This window comes from Gavialis gangeticus, unplaced genomic scaffold, assembly GCF_001723915.1.
Source record: "Gavialis gangeticus isolate Ggan-Ray unplaced genomic scaffold, GavGan_comp1, whole genome shotgun sequence".
NCBI lineage: Eukaryota > Metazoa > Chordata > Crocodylia > Gavialidae > Gavialis > Gavialis gangeticus.
This window is the reverse complement of record NW_017729029.1, coordinates 56,124,371-56,144,067: the sequence shown is the minus strand read 5'-3', so window position 1 is coordinate 56,144,067 and position 19,697 is coordinate 56,124,371. Positions and strand designations below refer to the sequence as shown.

Below are 19,697 nucleotides of genomic sequence, written 5' to 3'. Positions count from 1 at the left end.
TCCCTTCAGTGGAGCATGAGGTCACGCATGAAAAGAAAGGTGTGGGGTGGAGAAATGGGTGCACACTGGGCAAGAATCACCTCTTCCTGACACTGGTAATACTTTGGCATTGCACACTGGCCTTGGTGACATTACTCCTGATTTTATGCCAGTGTAAATGAAAGGAGCTGTTCCCCTTGATTCTTTCCACAAGTGGCTCAGAGAGCTGCTGGATGAAAACAGGGAGTAATATGACTATACATGCCTCCAAGTGTGATTTCACTGCATGCTAGTACATGAGCATGGAAAAGTTGGTCCCTTCCCTATGAGTCTGGGGGGGGGGTTTCTTTTACTTTTTGGTCAGGATTTCAGAGTTTATGCACAAAAGCTCATACAATGTAAAGCTAAAGTTGAGACTTCTTGGCAGCCCATGCTGAATTTCCAGTTGGTTTAGGTGGTTGAAGCTTATTCTGAGGTTACATCTTTCTGTTTTTGCCCAGCCAATCATGTCAGACTTCTGGGTTTACCAGCTGAAACCTGTAGTTGTAAGTATTCTCATCTGGGATTACATTTTGGGCCATATGGCTACACAGGGAAGAAGATCAATTAGATGAGGAAGTGACAGAACAACAGTAATCATTTAAGAATGCATCTGTAATTAAAAGGAAAAGAGGTAGCATATTCTGTGTTGCTCTGGCATGATGGAGGGAAGGAAAACGGTGATGGTCCCAGGTGTTCAGGAGGCTCCTTTAATAGGCATTTACATTGAAAACGAGATCTCTATATGCAGACAGGCAGATTATGAGCTGAAAGGGTAAATCTGATTAAACTGTTTTTTCACAGGTGTGTTAAAATTGTCACTGTATTCTTGTTAAAAATGCTTGGAGCAATAAAAATGATAGTGTCCCAGTGATGGAAAAATAGCTTTAAAAGAACAGTTCGCTTCTCTTTGAAGCGGAGGTCTGGATCCCTCCGGCTGACACAGGACTAGGAGCGGTTCCTGCAGAGGGGGAGTCTTCTGAAAATAAAATCATGGCTGATGTTAAAAGGACGGCAAGGAAGATCTGACTGTGCCCCAATAAAGTCACCGAGTGCTTTGCCACCAATTTCAGTAGGCAGGAGTCTGGATCCCAAGAAGGCAGCAGTTGTACCTAGAAATTTTGTGACCTGTGTATTGTAGCTCTCCACAAAAGCTTGCTGCTTTGGAGGATTGTTTCATACTTTCTTTGTCAGTTAACAATTGGGAGCAGGTTGCGTACGCAAGTAACCAAAACTCCAGATAACATGTACATCCTGTGTGATAGTGCCCGACCTTTGATGATAATGCATGGCACAGGAGTTGTATCTTGTACAAGTTGAATCTTTTATCCATTCTCCCCATACCTGCCCTTCCACGGACAGCTCCGTTGCAGACCCTTGTCTCCAATTTTCTCGGTCCTTCTTTTTCACTCTCCTCCTCTTCCCCCACACTCCTTTTACTAGGTCCACCATCTACAGCCTCACAAGGTGTCTAGATGGCACCTTCATTGAGAAGTCAGGAATTGTTGTTATTGTTGTTTTTTAAAGCAAAATGTAAGACTCCCAGGAAAGCCTAGAGTCTGGCTGTAATGGCCCTCATAACAGTTAGCACACAAATATGAGGCTGGCTCTTACTGATATATCTTGAAGGCTTCACAGACTTGATGCAGCCCAAAATTTTCTCACCGGATCATCTACAGCAAGGGGGAAAATGGCATATATTTAGCCTGTGTTAAAAACTTGGGGCAGATAAGTCAGGGTGCAGTTCCAATAAACGTGAGCTGGTCAAGGTGAACCCTCTTTTTGGACTTATCTTGCCTGGCTAGCACAGTTTAAAATTACAGTTGGCCTAGGGTTTGAAATGGGTAAAAACATGCCTCCTTTTCTCCCTGTAGAGACATAGCTTCTCGTATTCAGGAAAAAGTCCTTTTTGGGATCTAGCCAGGCAGTGTCAACGTCTGCTGCCAGATTGCAGTCAGGTCCATAGGACCCAACTGGTATTTGAGGATGTGCTGAGCATGCTGACCTCTTAATGTGCTGACAGGTTTTCCCTAGCCGATCAACACGGGCTCCTTGCTCCCTGCGTGTTTTCACTGCCCATGTGCAAGCCAACTTTCCACTGAAGTCTCTGCCTCTATCTGAGCAGGGCATTAAGTTACTGCTGCTGTTTAAGAACTGTGACTGTATAGTCTATCCACCCCACAATCATTGTGGTCTGTCATCCTGTCCCGGGGAAGTCCTACCTGTGTATTTCACGGAGAGTCTTCAGGGTTTACTAGATCATCAGACTCCAACTGGTTCAGAGAGAAGTGAGTCACTGCAAAGTGCAAGTCCTCCCTATTTGTACATTCACAGCCGGTTCCAGAGTTTTGTGAAGTTGGTCTGTTGTAAATGGAAAACTGCCAGCTTCGTTTTCTCGTTACGTGACTGCTTTTGTCAGAACAGATAGAAGCATTTTGGGCTGATGTGCAGATAGCTCTCATTGAAACTCGCTGAAGCCACAGAGACTGGTCTTGATGGCTGAGTGCTGCAAACAGTTTGCCTCTGGCAACCACTTCTAGTTATGACAATGTCTAGCATTTACGACAGAGAGAGATACCTGCTCTGGTCAGCTCATATAAGCAGATCGTAGACTCTGATTTCATATCGGAAAGAGACAGTGGTGCAATGGGCACTGAGCAGCTGGGAAGGAGGGAGGGTGTAGGAACTTGCATTTCCTTGTGCCAGAATGTAGCCATTTGACTTCCCATAGCCTGAGTTGGGATTGCTCCACTTAGCTTGTCCCCTTGAAAGTTAAGAGCATTCCCCCAAGCATCATTCAGATGCATTAAGTCTTCAGCAGACGATTGGTGACATGCATCCCCCCAGTTAGCTGAAGGCTTTGCATAAAGCTCTGCGAGTGCTGGGGGCTCCAGAAGGCGACTAAGAGAACATACCCTCCTTCCTGGTCCCCTCTCATTCTCTTGTAGCCAGGCCATCTCCTGCCTTTAGCCAAAGGAACATCAGTGCCACTTGGCCGAGGGTTTTCAGAGAGGCATAAAAGCGATAGCACTTTAGGCGGGAGTAGGATGACAGCTTCCTTCGGGCCCCTTGGAGTACCCCAGCCAGTACGGTCAGTACGTGCGGTGCCAATAAGTCAGTTGAGGAGAGTCTTGTTCTACTATGACACATACTGAGAGCAGACAGATGGTGATAAAAGATGGCGAGATGTCAGTCGAACAGTGGTGCTGGGTGGACTGTGCTGAGGCTGCACTTGGAAGTGGCAGTCTCCTTCCACGTGCTGCGCCTGCCGTGTGCCAGTGGGGTCCACCGAAGGAGGTGGGATCACCCGGTGGCAATCAATGGCTTGTTTCTGCAGACTTGTCTGTTTGTACATTTTATTGTAACAGATCTGTGGCCAATTAAAAGTTGGCTTATGTCCTTCAGCTCCATGTGCTGAATAAGCACCACTTTGTGGCTGGAAGAAGGGATGAAGCTCACTTTCTCTTCTGTTCAAAGTACAAGTCCCTGTTGCTTTTTGACTCAAGGAAAATTGGCCTTCATCTGTTAGCTGTGGGGGGACCATGACACACAGGGCAACGGTGTTGTTGCCAGCTAGGAGGCGGCCATGATGCACACACATGGGGGCTGTTCTGTTCAGCAGAGGGGCCTCAGGAAGAAAACAAAAGACTGGTTGTTTGGGGGTCTGGGGAGTGTTCTGGAGAGAGAGCGGTCATGCATCCTTCGGTAGCTGAGCCATAATGCCCAAAATGACCATCCAGAATGACCTTTTGGGTGAGGAGGTGAGCCTGGATAAGAGGTGTCCAGCAGACTAAGGTGAGCATGGCACTAACTGAGCAAAAGGCGGCATTGTGCAGCTCAGCCCAGCGGAGAGGGTGTGAGGACTGATGAATCCCCGGGTGGTAATCATTCACTGAAAAGAAGGATCAGATGCAGAGGTTGCACTCAGCAGTGCTTGTGTCTCCCTGGCACCACCTCATCAAGTGTCTGGACAACTTCCTTACACACACGGGGCTGCTTCCTTCTTCTCTGTGAACCTGGGGGTCCCAGAGGCAGTGACCACTGCCCTTCCTCCTCTCCTCCCCTCCCCCCCATTGCATTATGGTTATGTAGTGAGCTGATACCCTGTGTCTTCAGCTCTTTGCAGGGGCCCACAACTGAGCCTTTGTACAGGATCCCCAGAAGGTAAAACCCACCTCTGGCTGGCCCTGTAGCTCCTCCTCTGATGTGAGAGTGCAGGTGTTTCATGCTTCTCTAGCCTCGGTTTCTAGAGGGAGACCTAGCATGCCGGGAAAGCCAGGCTGTCTCACCCAACAGGAGGCTTCACGTTCTCTTCTCCCCCATTATCAACACTGCCAAACTCTGACCCAAATTAGGAACATATCAGTGCTGTTGTGATAGATCCAGTCTGTCAGTGGTGGAAGGAGAGACACACTGGCATTAGCAGTGGGATGCCCCGCCAAGTGGCAACTCTCTCCTTCCAGAGCCCAGGCGAGTAGAGGAACCAGTGGCAGGGAGGTTAATGTTGGCTGGCAGTAAGGGACGGACAGTTTAAGTCACGTGGCAAGCTAGAACCATGACTGGGGACAGCTTATGTTTTAAAGAAAGGAAGGAAGTTGAATGCCCAGGCAACAAGCCACTAAAGGAGCTTGCTCCAGTGAATATCTGTTTGTAAAAAAAAAAAAAAAGTGTAAAACCCCGGGAAAAAAACCCCAAAAGGGGGTTGCTCCCGGGAAATTTTTTTTTTAAAAAAAACAAAAAAAAAAAAGTGTAAAACCCCGGGAAAAAAACCCCAAAAGGGGGTTGCTCCCGGGAAATTTTTTTTTTAAAAAAAAAAAAAAAAAAAAGGGGAACCAGCACTGCTTTCCATCCCTTATCGACCTGATTGCTGCTGCAGTTTTCACACTTCTACCCTTGGCCCCTCTGTGCCTGTCTAGATGGTTAAGCTTCTCAGGGAGGAGGCCTTGTCCTGAAAAGTGCCTAATGCACCATGGCTGCTCCTGCTACGAGCCACCTCGAGTGCAGCCCAGGGAGACTGCAGGCCCCACTGTGGCAACCTCCCACCCCAGGTGCCAGCAGCTTCCGTCTAGAGATCAGCCTCAGTCTGCTCTCCGGTCAGATGAATTAGGTGCAGCCACAAGCCAGGGGGCTGGCTGCAAGGGGCCAGCAGAACCACAGCCTGATCAGAGCCAAGTGGCTTAATTTAGAGGTAGTGCGCAAAGGGTCTGGCTACAGCTCATGGAGCCTGCCCTCTCTGCCTTGCCCAGCAGAGAAGAGTGCAGGCACACATGCAGGGAACTGCCTCTCTGCGTGGAGGTAGTGTGTGACAAATGAGATGTTTGTAACCACAGCTGTACAGCTTCCTTGGAAGGAGGAGTATAAACAGTTATTATTTATTCTTGTTACACTACCATTATGAGCCAGCAGTACTTCTCATTGGCAGCTCAGGCCTTTCCCAGAAATGCAGCCTTTTCATTCTGAGATAAAAGTAGAACTGGGAGCGCGTCATTCTCACTCTTAAAAGCAGACCAGAGATAATGGGAGGCCTCGGAGTTCAATTCCCCCCAAATCAGAAGGCCTGCCTTTGTTTCCCAACTCGCACTCAAAAGAAGCTATCATGTGCACTTGAACGCATTTTAATGAATTTTCACCAGGTCACATGAGAGCACACTGGTTGCTTGTCTGTTTAGTCCTTGTTTGTGCATATGAATGAAGCTTTTACAGACGTAGCCACGTACAGCAGCAGTCCATTGGTGCAACTGTATTTGTGGGCACACGCGGGCATACAGAGAGACGCATTCATTCCCAACCAGAGTGTGGCAGCATGGTAAGCAGCACAGAAAGAGGCAGAGTGTTTCCATTGTTGTTCTTGTTTCGTTTTTTTTGTTTTGGCCAAGTAATGACAAATGATAGCAGATGCTGAAAGGGGGAGAGAACTGGAGTGAAACAGCCCCTTTTCCTAGGGAGAGCCAGTGCGAGGCAAGGGGGGTGGCACAAGTGCACGTGGTAGAAGGCGTCAAGTCGTACACAAGCAAGATGTTACGGGCTGGAGGTGCCCACGAGCAACTGGAATGATAAGGACCTTCAGTACGCAGCATATTGGATGGGTTAGCTGCGAACACCCCTGTATTTCTAGAAAACAGCCCAGCAGTGATCATCCTCTGCCGTTGCAAGCAGATTATCTCAAGTAGCGCATGTCTCCATAACACACAGCTGCATTTCTGTCCCGTCTACTTGTCAGAATTGCCACAGTGGCATGTTAATGTACTACATTTTCCACTGAAAGCATTCAAATGGGATTTAGGGAGTTGGGGAGAAAAATCTAGCAGGCTCCTAACAGAGATAGCAAGGCTGAACAGTGCACTGTAAATGAGTAATGAATCATGTGTGCTTGAGCATGAAATACTTAGGCGAGCCTTTTAACAAAAACCAGTTCTCTAATTCAATGAGAGATTTCCACACCTAGCTGCTGCCTGACGCAATGCTGCCGTCTCTCCTTTCCTGGGATGCTTTAAAGGTAGTGTCCTAACCTTCCGGGTGCCGCAGCTGTATCCCGCCTTGCCAGAAGGGAAGGCAGCCTTGCTAAATTCAGTGGCATTGCCCCTGCTTCTCCCACTGCACTTTGTGGACACTATCTGCAAGTGCCATAAAAATGAGGGCCATTACAAAATGCCAAGATCTTTTGCTTTAAAAAAATCGTAGAGATTTTACTAAATGTAAAAAGGAAATGCTTCTAAAAGCTTGCGTGTTACTGAACACCCTGAGACAGGCGCTTTTAAGAGTGTCAGTCAGGGACTGATTTTTCAAAGCTGATCAGCTCTGGTTAGGCACCTAATAAGAGCTAACTTTCAGGACAGCTGAGCACCCCACCGATCCTGCTGTAGCACATACGGTTTGGCCAGACTGGTTGAAGGGGCTCCACATGCTCCAGCTCTCAGCTGGAGAGGCTGAGCCCTTCTGAGAATCCTGATCTTCCACCCAGACCGGTTTTCTAGTAATATCCAGGAGAAAACTGAGTTTCCTCTTCTTGTTTACTCTCTAGCATAACTCTCTCAAAATATTTTTCTGCTCATTCTGGAAGCCCAGATTTCTATGCAGTAAACTCAGAGCAAAGGAATGTCCCATGGCATGAGAAGCATTGGCAGGGACTGGTGTGCCAGCACTCCTGTTGGCCAAGTATGGCAGGTGCCCCACAGTTTCCAGCCTTAGCTTTCCCAGCGTGCCACTTGGGAACATGCGGTACTTGTTCTAGAGATGGGAGGGGACCTGTGCAAGCTCCCTATGTGGACGTGTTTAGATTGAAGGTGGTGTGCCCTGTTACCGTGGCTTGGAGCGCATGGGCAGGGTATGCTTGAGTATACAACTTTAGCCCCAATTTATGAAAGCAAAGAATAGGGATGCTCCTGAAGAACATGATGCCAGACGTCCTGTGCTTCAGGCAGACACCTGAAAGAAGGCCTGAGCCTCATGCCAAGACCAACAGATTTTGGCCTTGTCAGGCCTCTGGATTAAAAGATGGTCTGTAACCTTCTGCTGACGCCAGCCTGCCAGGATCCCCCAGATGCTTAGAGCTAAACACTAAATACTTTTGGTCCCTGTGGCCACAGCAGTGAGGACAGCGAGGTACTCTCGCACAGGAAGGACCTAAGCCACATATAGTTCCCCCAACCAGCAACAGAAGACAACAGGAATCCAGTACAGCTGTCAAATGCCCAGCGTGTGTTCCTTGTAACTAGCACTGCTTGACAGGCAAGCGCCCACGTCCTGCACCAGCTGCAACTTGCAAGTGCGTTTCAAGTGCGGCCCACGTTGAGCACAAAGCTGGCCTCTCGGGGCCCACCTGCAAACTGTGCAAGAAGTGGCCAAGCACCATGTAAAGCCTGAGCAGAAGCTACCTTTACCATACCCCCAGGCTCACCTCTCCACCCCCAACCCACAAACCATCACTGTCCGAGTGACCCTCTGCCTTCCCTCTGTACCTGCCTTGCCCTGTCTAAACACTACCCATAGATCAGTGATCCCACAAGCCCAACCACACAATCCTCCTCCTTTCCCAGCCCTGGAAAGTAAGAGGTGGCAAAACAGAGGCAGTGGGGGGAGACAGGCTGTTGCATAAGACCTGTTCTCCCAGTCCTCCCTGAGAAAATGAAAATTTAGCTTTTGCTTGTGCAATTAGAGGTGACATCTTTGGGGCAGGCCAAGTTTGCCCTGGGTCTGTAAAGTGCCCAGCACAATGAGTCCTGATCTCGGGCTCCCCAGGGGCCAGCAGAATGCAAATAAGACATTGTAAGCTACAGCACAGTAGGTGAATTAGTTGATAAACCTGGTTTAGGTCAGAGCACTTGGCTGAGTGCCTTTATTCTTGCAAACGTGCCATGGGATCTTTTAAATAACCACAAATCTCTCCCAAAAGGAAAGGAGCTGGTGTAGAGGCTTTATCTGCCATTGCTCTCTGCACACATTGGAAATTGAGTATTAGGGACAGTGGGAGAAGCTGTATAGATTACGAGCTACAGAAGTGAATACTATCTACACTAGAAAGGGTCTGCAAAAAACTACGTAAGTATATCTATACCAGCAAACCCTTCTAGTGGAGGGACAGCTTATAATGGCAAGTTTTTATACTAGTTTCCTGACTTGAATAGGCTACCCCATAGGCTAGCCCAAAGAAGGGCTGTTTTCCATTGTAACTGGAGATTCACTAGGCTACTGCCAGCAAAGCCACATCTGTTGTGGGGGGGTGATATTTTTGTTTTCCACACTCCTAACTGGCAAAGTTGGAAAAAATTTTAATTGGAGGCCAAGCTTAGGAGAAGCGTACAAGTGTTTGTTTTATCCTAAACACATTAAAGGGGATATAATGACCCCCTCTGATTTGCCTGTTGGTATTTAGGTAATTTTCTAAATGCAGTCTCTCCCTACTGATAAATAAGAACATAATTTTAATGCCCTTAACTTGAAGCAGCAGCATTAATGTCTGATTAATCCTATGACACACAGGTCATGGTTATTAAAATGAGAACTACAGATAATTATATTTAGAAAAGATTGGCATATCTTGTTGAGTGCATGTTGGAATCATTGTTTTCAGTTTAACTACCTTTACATACAGTAAAAAAAAATAGTGATTTTTTTTTTTTTTTTCTTAAAGATTTCTGGATTTGTGATTCACCCATTTAGTGAGGAACACAAGTTATCTATGCCTTTATTATATTTGAAAACACATCAGTTTTTGTCAATGAGTTGCAATCCTTCAACTGAACAAAGCCTATACTGTTGCTGATTCATAAGAACAAACAAAAATGAGATTTTTAGGTGCTTTGTGAAGGCTGAAACATTCGTGCTTAAAGAGCTTGGAAGCTGAAAATCTATTTGGGTAGCTGAGATGGTTTTTTGTTTTGCTTTGTTTAGACGGTATGCCAATTATTTCAGATGCCCTGTGTATGAAAAATGTAAAATAGTTTAGCTGTCTCAGGTCTAAATTTAATATCAATCATTGGCAATGGGTCACCCAACTTTATTCTATGATTTATTCAAATCTGCTGTTGTTTAGACTAAATTTTTTTTTCCATAAAAATGTCGGCATGTTTGTTATGCAGGGAGTATAAAGTCCTAATTGAAATGGTACCAGAAACTGTGCAAAAAAGGGAAAAACCCCTCTTATTATTGTTCACAAAGACAGCCAGTATTCTACAGCTTTAACATCTGTTTGAAGACCAGCATGTCAGGTCTAGTCTTTGCCTGACTCTGACTTCAGTAAAGTTGCACGTGCTGAAATCCTGGCTGAAAGGGTTCTGATGGGTTAATGTTTTGTTTTAAACTAAGGTTTCTCAGTGTCTCAGGTTTGCACTTTGCAGCTGTAGGATGTGTTATTAAAAGGTCAATAATAGCTTCTTTTCTTGCAGTTACAGGGATCCATTAAGAGAAAACTGGAAGATGATAGCTCTCCTGCCTCCAGTGGCGTGCCTGATGTCATATTCCCAAGTGACAATAAGAGACTCTGCCTTGATGATGTAACTCTTTCCATGGGCCAAGGCACCAATCCCAACGTGCCATGTCCAGATATGCAGAACTCTCCATTCTCCACCAATCACGGCGCTCCTTCTCTAGGAGTGGCTGGTCATCCAGTGCTACTTGAAAACAATCACATGAATGGCAGTGGCATTGGTTCTCCATTTTCCGTACCACCCAACACCGAGATAGGTCAGAAAGGGTCAATAGGTGGACAAAATAATATCGTTCACTATGACGAGAAAGGAAGCAGCATGCAGTCTGTGGACCAGGAGCTGCAGGACCTGTTGGAAGAGCTGACAAAAATGCCCGATCCGTCTCCAAATGACCTGGACCTTGAGAAGATCTTGGGAAGCAAACCTGAGGAGCCGCTAAGCCTGAGTCACTCGCAGCCGAGCATAAGCACCACTCCAAAGCCCTCTCCCCAGACGTCTCACCTGGAGAACCATGTTACTAACAAAGACTTTTCTCCAGGTTGCAATCCAACCAGTGGAGGATCCCCCCAGATGAGGCCTTCGTCCGCTGGGGCAAATTATCCTGTTCCTCCTCCAAATAAAGCGGCTGCATCGCCCATCTCTACAGCAGCACAGAATAAGAATCAGCCGCCGTCGATCCTCCCAGTACCTTTGTCCAACATGCCTGGCTCTAACTGGCATGCGCAACAGCTAAAGCAGCTGGCAGCAAGCAAGCAAGTATCTACACCTAAGCCACAGGCTCCCAGCTGGCCAACCATGTCCCCTCCAGGACTTTCTCCACCATACAGGCCAGGATCATCCCCTCACCATCAACCTTTCAGCCCTCAAAATGTCATGGTCTCTGGCATGACCTCTAATAGTTTACCAGGAAACAGCATTCAGAGTCCTCAAAACACTCTGCTTTCAAACATGGCTTCCAATAGCAACCCATCTAGTGGACCCTCCCCTCAATATGGGTCTGAGAAGCTCTCCAGCCCAGCTCTTAATCAGCAGCCTTTCAGCCCTCAGAGCTCCATGCTGCCTGGCATGACTTCCACCAGCATCCCTGCCAACAATATTAAGAGTCCACCGAACAACTTGGTTTCTAGCATGGCCTCCACGAGCACGGGACCCTCCCCACCGTACAGGCCAGAAAAATTGTCAAGCCCGGCTCTCCACCAGCAACCCTTTAGTCCGCAGAGCACGTTAATCCCCAACATCACACCCCCTAGCAATTCCCCCAGCATGCAGAACCCGCTTTTCAAATCGATGACAACCAGCCAGACCAAAAACATGAACCTCATTATGCAGCAGCCATCCAATGGCTTGCAGCCGGGACTGGTGAGTGAGAATCCGGTCAGCCAAGACCAATTTTCTTTCAATAACACCAAACCACTGTCTCATTTTACATCTGAGTCAACGGCTCAAAAGATGCCCCCCATGACTGCAGGGCAGGGGCAGCAGTCCCTCATACACTATCTCCAGCAACAGCAGCAGCAAGCTCCAACCACGCAGCAGGCTCTGCAGCAGGCAAGCAACTCACAGTTTATCCAGCAGCAACTTCGACAACTCATGCAGCCGCCTCGCTTGCAGAGACCAATGCAGCCTACGCTGCCATCTCAACCCAGACAGGTGAGACCCCTCTATATTACAGGGTTATGGGAAAACGCTGATTGTGGTTTGTTTGCCTAACTTTAGCATTTCATCTATAGTGTCCCTAAGTCTTTTGGGTACATGCATAGATAACTTGATAACAGCATCCTGGGGTCCTTCAGAGTAATTCTGATTTATTTTTGCAACTAAAATGCAATGTGATTCCATCACATGCCTCCCCAGTTGTTTCCTCTCACTGTGCAGATAACTTCACACTATTACACAAGGAGTGTCTCAAGCCACACAAATTGGTTCTTTTTAAGCATAGCCTTTTAGCTTATTTTGTTAGTAGCCGAGATGTGTTCCCTTGATGGATTTTCCATTATCTGTCATTGCCATTTATTTTTTTAAATGGGTATTTTTTTAATATGCAGAACCGAATCCAGCTCCATGTTATACCTCTGAAGCCAGGTAGAAACAGGAGGGATGAAAATACAGCCAGAGTATGTTCAGCAGATCAGATGAAGCATAATTTGACTAGCAAAAAGGCAGTCTTGAAATCCCTTTTGCCAGCACTCACCAGAAATGACCTGCATTGGCTGTGTGCCATGCCCTGCCTTGGAATCACGCATGTGGATAAACCTGGGAACACGGCTAGTGTGGGGGGAATGCCATTTGGTCCCTTGAATAACTCCCATTGGGAGATAGGAGGAGTTGCATCTACTGCCATTCTGCTGGAGAGAGAGTCATTGGGACAACAGGCCCTTAAAGGGAGAACTTAAGGGGTGGCATTTGTTGTACAGACTCGGGAGTGAGGGAAAAACATCTGTATCTTAGGTGCTGAAAAACCTTTCAAAATAGAGATTAAAAAGCAACCTCTCAGCCACAGGAAAATGCATTGCTAGCCAGAAGCAAAACTCTGGCAGTAGAATCTGCATGGCGACTGTGTTGTGCACATGTGATTCTTGCCACTAAGTGGCATGGAGTCCCATCATGTCGCCACGGGTTAGGATCTTTAATGCCTGTAAAAGGCTAATATCTGTGGTTTTCTTGGGCTGTCCTCAGAAGATTGGGGAATAAAGGACAGAATCCTGGGCTGCTTCATTCTTCTTTGCTGTAGAGTTTTTAAAATGCCAGCTCCCACACTGTGGTTTCTTAGCTACTGCAGCCTGTTCCTTTGCTAAGAATAAGAAAAAGGTAAATGTTGGTAAATGTCAGCTTCTTAATGGTAACTGCCTCTGGCTTATTTCCAGGGTGCCATTTCAGGGGTGACTCACCTTTGTTTCCAAATGACCTGTGCTCAATAGTCCCTTATTATGAGGCAGCTACTTAAAAATTGGCTGGTAGGGAAGGCTGCACCTCACTGCTGCATAGCTGGCCATAGACATGTGGGCACAGAGCACTTGAGGGGTTGTTTAGGGACTGCAAGGCCCTGAGTCAGCAAAGCACTTAAGCATGTGCCTAACTTTCAAGCATTGTCTTTAGTGGGACTAGTCCTAGGTTGCATTGCTGTCTAAGATGGTGTATCTTTTCCCTGCGCCCCCTCCCCGTGACGGGGTGGAGTTGTCCCACCCTTGTTGGATTGCTGAGAACCACTCTGCAGAGTCTCTTTCACGGGTGGAAACAGCTCCCCTTCAGGGAACTTTCCATCTGCCCGGCCTATGCTGTACCTCTGGCCTTCGCCTCCAGCCAGAGAGAGGGTGTAATTTGGGGACTATCGGTAAAGATCAAGGAGAGTCGAAGCAGTAATTACCAGTGACGAGCAAGTATTTCAGTTTCAGACCACTTAGGTAAGCGCACGGAGCCTCACTGATTTTACAAGCTAAAACTTATTACATTAATTATACAGTAAATGACACTGCTGCTCCAGATTTTATAGCCTGTTAAGCTGCCTATGAAAGATGGCGAGTGCTCGGCATCAGAACATGTATCAAAGTTTCATAACGTTACCACAGTTTCTTACGGAAAAAGCAGATCATCTTTTTTTCCAGGAAAAAAATGGTAACCGGTGCAAAATTATAAGAAAGCTTTGGAAAATGTTCTAGATACAGGAAGCTTCAGGCTTCAAGAATATTTACTGCATTTCTTGGAATGTTATATTCAGTCTGATTTGCTAACAACTGGTTGCACCGTTGGGTCGAAAGGCACGGCGGTTGAGATTTTACACCTCATCTCGCTTGTACCAGCTTCAGTCCTGCATAACCTGGGGACGTTTTTGACTTAAGCAGTGGAACTGGGAGTAGAATCGGGGTCTTTTATATTTCATTCCTGTTCCTACTCCATCAAGGCTCGCAGCGAATCAGACTTTTCAAACAGCTTTAGATTATTTCAAAAGTTAAAGATTCAGAAATGTAGGGTCCGGGGGTGGCAACTTCTGCTTCTTGAAAACTTGTAACTGTTGAGGGAAGACTCCATTTCTATCCCTGCTCACAAGGAAGTTCACACTGTACCAGGGACATTGTTTGGTTTTTAAAAGTCATCCACTTTCTGCATGTATGTGCGTGTTTGTAAATGTGACTGAAATCTCTAAGAAGACCCAGCGCTCTCTGCTTTGGAGTGAGAGGTGCAGCTTTGTGGAGGAGAAGAATGTGGACGGTGTCCAGTTGGAGGGTGAACAATAAAGCATGAAATCTGATCCTTGTAGCAGGCAGAGCGACATGGGGAAGGGAGCAGCTGCTGTGACACAAACCCAGAGAGCGAGTCTTTTCTGTTGCTGTTTTAGCGCATGCTGAAAAGACAGCTCTGCATTCCCAAGGTGGAGTAACCCACCCGTCTTGTACCGTGTCAAAGGTTTTTGTACTAAACATTATATTTTTGCAGTTTAGTCCAGTCTTTTTCCAGAATCCCATATCGCCTGGAAAACTGGTAAATCTGATAATGTCTAATCTTTGCACATCTGAAGCACTGTCTTTTTTTGTAGAGCATTGACAGATATTGATTTAGCCACTGACAGTTTGCATTGTGTGATACTGTAGAGCTGGGCACTGCTAGCCTTAGTCTGTGCCTACTATCAAGTTTTCATTTGGCTCGTTTCATACTTACAACTCGCAGAGTGAAATGACACAAGAAGGTCTGGATTCTAACAGCCACAATAACAGGACGGGCCTTAGGTGCCAAAGAATCAAAAGGGGTCTCCAAAAGTATGCAGTGTGCCACAGATGTGTTTTTGGCTGCCTGTCTTCCTGGCATCAGCATATAGAAAGCTGGGTGCACGAGAGATTTGACCAGGCAGACCGCATGGTTGGACATCTCCTTGCTTTGCATGCATAAATGCAGTTTGGGTGTGCAAATCTGGAGTTCTGTCCAATCAAAACTCCACAGCCTGTTGGTTACACTGTTAACATGTCACTATTTCAGGGAAGTTGTCTTGGATTCCTGTCAATGGGAGAAGAGCTGCGTCCTTGAAGTGGAACCTAAGGTCTCCAAAAGAGGAGAGATGGGACAAGTGAGCCTGTAGTTACAGCAGTCGCATTCCAGTTGCGATGAAACGAGTGGATTGGGGCGCTTCCAGGCTTTGAAAAGCAAAATGTGACTTCTGTAATCTGGTGGGGGAGCATCATTTGGATTGTGTAAATATGATTAAGAGCAAAAGATCGGTTTGCAGCTTGTTTTGTGGAGGGCATAAATAATACATTGCCATCTTTTGGGTGTGATGTGCTCCACGTTTCTGTGCACCACTTGTCTCCAGCGACCGAGCCGGCTATACTTAGAGCTCTGCACATTCCTGTTGACACCCAGCACAGAGTTGTGCACAGAGCAGTCAACAAAAGGTATTTTGGCCTCGGCTCTGTTGCCGAAAGTTGTAGGAGGGAAAAACTAGAGAGGGGCAGAACTAGGGGGACAGTGATATTATTAATAGGCTGTATGTTGCTATTGAGCAGTACATGGCGAATGGCAGGAGAGTGAAGAGGATGCTAAAGAATGAAAAAATACACTGACAAAGGGACTTGACAATGTTTCTTTAACTGTGGTGAAAGCTAGTAATACTGTATCTGAGTTGGCAGAGTAAATTAGAGGTTGCATAGAAAAACCAAAACCCAAGCTAGATTTTTATATTTTTTTTCTTTGTACATTTAAACTAATTTTTTTCTTGTTGTTTCTGAATACAAGTGCTCTACATCTAGAAAGAAATCTGAAGGAGAATTTGGTAATCATAAGTGCAAACTGACCCTTGTGCCCAGTTAAATACCATAATGTGATACAGGCTATGGCTATTATCTATGTGGATATAAACATGTTAACACTATGTGCCTAGTTCTTCATTGCCTTGAAACATGTGAAATCATTTGCAGTGGCAGAAAGTCAGAGCACAGCGGGTGTAAAATGATACTATTCTGGCGCGGTAGCATTTTATACTCATCTGCTGTGATAGAAATGGATAACTAATTCTGAGAGGCAGTGGAGAGTGGGGGGAATTGAAGCTAAGTAGACCCAATCCTGTTGTGACTTCAGGGGAAAGCACAGGGTTTTAAGCAGGATTTCCTGGGCGTTGTGTGAAAACTTGCCTGACTTGGAGAATACATCTATTTTCATACATTAATAATCTCCTGTTTATTAAATCAAAAATTCTGGCCAGATTTTATTGGTTACTTCTGTCTACTTTTTTCTTTTAAAATCTCAGACTTATCTTCAGTGCACTTTGCAAGAGGCTTGGTATTCTCCTTATCCCTTCTCTATTTTTCTTTTTTTTCATGGGGGGGGAGGGAAGGAGGGACTGTTGTTAGAAAAGTTTGTAAAATATTGCTCTTTTACTAACACCGCGCAGAAGAAAAACAGATTTGATTTCAAAGGGTAGTGCTAGCACAATGCCAGAGCTGAGGCCTTCGAGGGAGTGGAGAGCTTTTGAAGGCAAAGCAACAAGCCCTTCAGCTAATTAAGTGCCTTTGAATAGGCGAATAAAGAATGCCGGTGATGAATCAGGATTACAGAAAGCAATAAGTCTGAACCTGGAGTTTGACCTCTCCACATCTTTCCCCACAGATGTGAAAACATCTTCTTGACTGGTCATTTCTGCTTTTATATTTATTTGTGCAATTGGAACTGTTTTTCTCCAAGTTGCAGAGAACTTCCCCCCCTTCTTTCAACAGAGTCTCAAAGGAGCCAGCACGAAAGTGTTATAGAGTGGTCACTGTCTCTGCCCCCCCCTCCGCCCCCCCAGTAAATAACGTTTAAATACGTTTTAGAAGCAGGAGTTAATGCTGAAAAAGCTCTGGTGAGTTTGGTCACATAATAACTTCAAAACGTAGGCTTTAACTATTAAATTACACAGGGGACTTCTAATTCATAGCTGACTTTTTGACATTAGTATGGTATTTTCCTTCATTTGTTTCTTCTACTCTCTGATTCTGGATCTGAATGTGTAACCCCCTGGTATAATGGATCTCTGTGATTTAAATCTCAGCCTTTGAGCTTCTTCAGCCCATATTTTGGGATGTGTTAAGAAGGTATTGAGGTTTCCAGTAGCTCTGCTCTATGCATGCATCAGATCTTCTAGTTCAGCCATCTATATGTTCTGCTAAAAGCGAGTTTGTAGAGCTGGAGATACCTAAAAGCTCTTCATAGTGCATCAACCTCAGAGGAATAATTGGCAGGGAAGCAGTAATAACCCACCTCCTGTTGTAAATTGACTTGAGCCGTTGGTATTTCATTTACAATCCCCGTCCCTGTCATCACCACCCTTATGTCTTCGGAGCATTGCAAAGATGCTGTGTCAGAGGTGAAACACTTTCCCTAGTCCATCATGCTTTCACTGCCTTAAATTTATTCTTAACAAGATGGAAACAGTCCAGGCCAACAGTTCAGCTCTTACGATATGAGCAACCCCACAGAAATAAACTAGCATATTCACTCACGGTGCAGGACTAAAAATCTATCCGGGAAGAAAACACGAGGCCAAAAATTGGTTTTAAAGAACAGGGTACAGACAAGAAGGTGATGTATGCATATTCATACACACTGATTAAAATGCTTGGTGGAGATGAAAGGGAAAGCAAGAGAAGGCATGTTTATGTACCAAAAAACCCCCAAATAAGCCTGGAATTTCAGCCTGATGCTCTTCCTTTAATTAACTTCCTGGTCACTAGGAACGGCAGCACATCACGGGACACGCTGCAAGTGGTCCTAGACCTTAGGGACAGTGAGCTGAGGAGAGTGTGCCACCACCTCACGCTCTCCGCCTTAATTCTGAAAAAAATCTTGTTTTTGTGGTTTTTAAGTGTGTCCCTGTGTTGCTTTAAGTAACAGACTCTTGTTTCCTTTTTTCTTTAATAGTCGTAGAAAAGAAGAAAAGCCTGCACTGCAAATGTATCAGGAAAGTCATATGATTGTGCTAAGGAGCGTGTGTCTGACTTAGCGTGAGACCACCCTGTCCACCATTCCCTCGCACTGGGCAGTAGCCGGCTGTACGGCTTTACTGGGGCTGCCCCTCCAGTAAGGAGTTACCCAAAGGGAGTGGGGGAATCAGAATTTGGCCCGTGGTGCATTTGAAAAAGATCTTACCATAAAAAGGCTCTTGCAGATGAAAATCCTCTAAACCTGGCAGCACAGCCTCCCTCCCAGCTGCCCCATTGAGTTGGATTGCCACAGGCTTGAGTAAAGTTATCCTAATTTGCCTGATCAGGCCCTAACTACCAGCTAGGATTTCAAAAATTAACTCCCTTGATTTTCATTGGCACAAAAAGCATCCAAAGGGCTGAACAAAAGTCTTCGCTGGTTGGGGTTCCCCCTTTCCCCCTCCCTGCCCTGGGTCTTTGCAGGCTAAGAAACTATAAACGCTGAGGATTTTGAGTTGTCAGTGGCAACAATGGGAGAGCTTTCCCATTATGATGTCACGGTTTGCCTGAGCATCATTTTTATACAAGAATACTAAAAACAGCGGACCCAACTTGTATCCCCGTGTAGAAGGCCATGCAGCCGTAGCGCTTTCTTGGCTTGTGAATTGCAGAATATATTCCTGACTGACGGCAAGTGAATATTTTCCAAGGGCCCTGTTTTGGGTGCTTTTGACACTGAAAACTTCTTTTGACTTCCACATATCTTGCTTCTGTTTTGGCTGCATTTGTAGAAGGAGTTTTAGCAGCCAAACTTGAGACCTAACTTGACTTGACATTAACAAAGCAGCAAACACTTGCATCATAAAAATCGTTTGTCAAGATATTTTGAAGACTTGATTTGTATCTCATGTCTCTGGTCTTACCATCGTACAGTATTCAAAAACTGTGTGTGTATTTTACAAGGCAGAAATCATTTGAGTTAAGGGTAAAAAACCAATGTAACAGTAAAGGGAAAAATCCTTCTAATTGCCATCAGACATTAATCGAGCAATTATTCAACAGTTTGGAGGCCGGGGGAAATACAGTTGGCTATTTTATCCTTGTGGGTAGGCTACTTCTGTAGTTTTCTGCCTGAGCAAAGTAGCACACAAAAAATAAAAGTGCAAACACGTTGTGTTTCAAGCGCAGTACCTAGAAATAACTTTCCTGGTAAAATGAACTCAGTGTCTTGTCTTTTTCTCTGGGCATTTTGGAGAAATTTCACTGTGTGGGTGGGGGAAAACAAAGACGTGGCTGTAAACAGGAACTGATATTGTCTCTGGGCCTGAATGGAGAGAGAAACTGAACTAGTTTCATTGGTTCTCTCATGCATCTGTGAGTCTGGAAACACTGGGATGATTCACAGTTTTCTGATTAATACAGGAGCAAGCAAAATGGTGCAAATTAACTGCCATTACGGATCTGCTCTGTATGGCAAATATGCTTCTAGAACAAATGGTGTTGCTTGAAGACAGCTTAGAGAAGAAGGTAATGGGTCTTAAAAACAAATTAGGAGCAGTCCCTTCAAAGCTGTTAACATTAAGGGTTGAAAGTGAAACACTGTTACAAGCAGTCTTCAAAAACTAGTCCCATTTAAGTAGCATATCAGCCTGCTGCTTTTGACTTTGCAGTGTTTCTGTAGTAAGCGCTTAGGGCTTTTTCAAGTATCACTCTGTAATCATTGGTAGAAAGTCGGTGGGAATGTAGCCGTCTCTTAAGGCTTTGAAGGCTAATCACTCCGTTACATGCACGTTCTGAAGTCTAATTTTTTTATGCTGGATTTAGAGAGAATGTTATAATTTCATGATGTCATTCTCAGAAACCCTTCTGG

At 45.5% G+C, this 19,697-nt stretch overlaps 1 protein-coding gene across 4 annotated transcripts in view; it reads left to right on the top strand.

Annotated features, from left to right (window-relative positions):
• MAMLD1 (mastermind like domain containing 1) overlaps positions 1-19,697 on the top strand; it is a 366,290-nt gene that overhangs the window by 321,042 nt on the left and 25,551 nt on the right. For all 4 annotated transcript variants that reach the window (XM_019521647.1, XM_019521648.1, XM_019521646.1 and 1 more), the window contains exon 2: positions 9,903-11,594. In XM_019521647.1, coding sequence (XP_019377192.1) covers positions 9,903-11,594 — 1,692 coding nt within the window. The remainder of the gene's footprint in view (positions 1-9,902; positions 11,595-19,697) is intronic.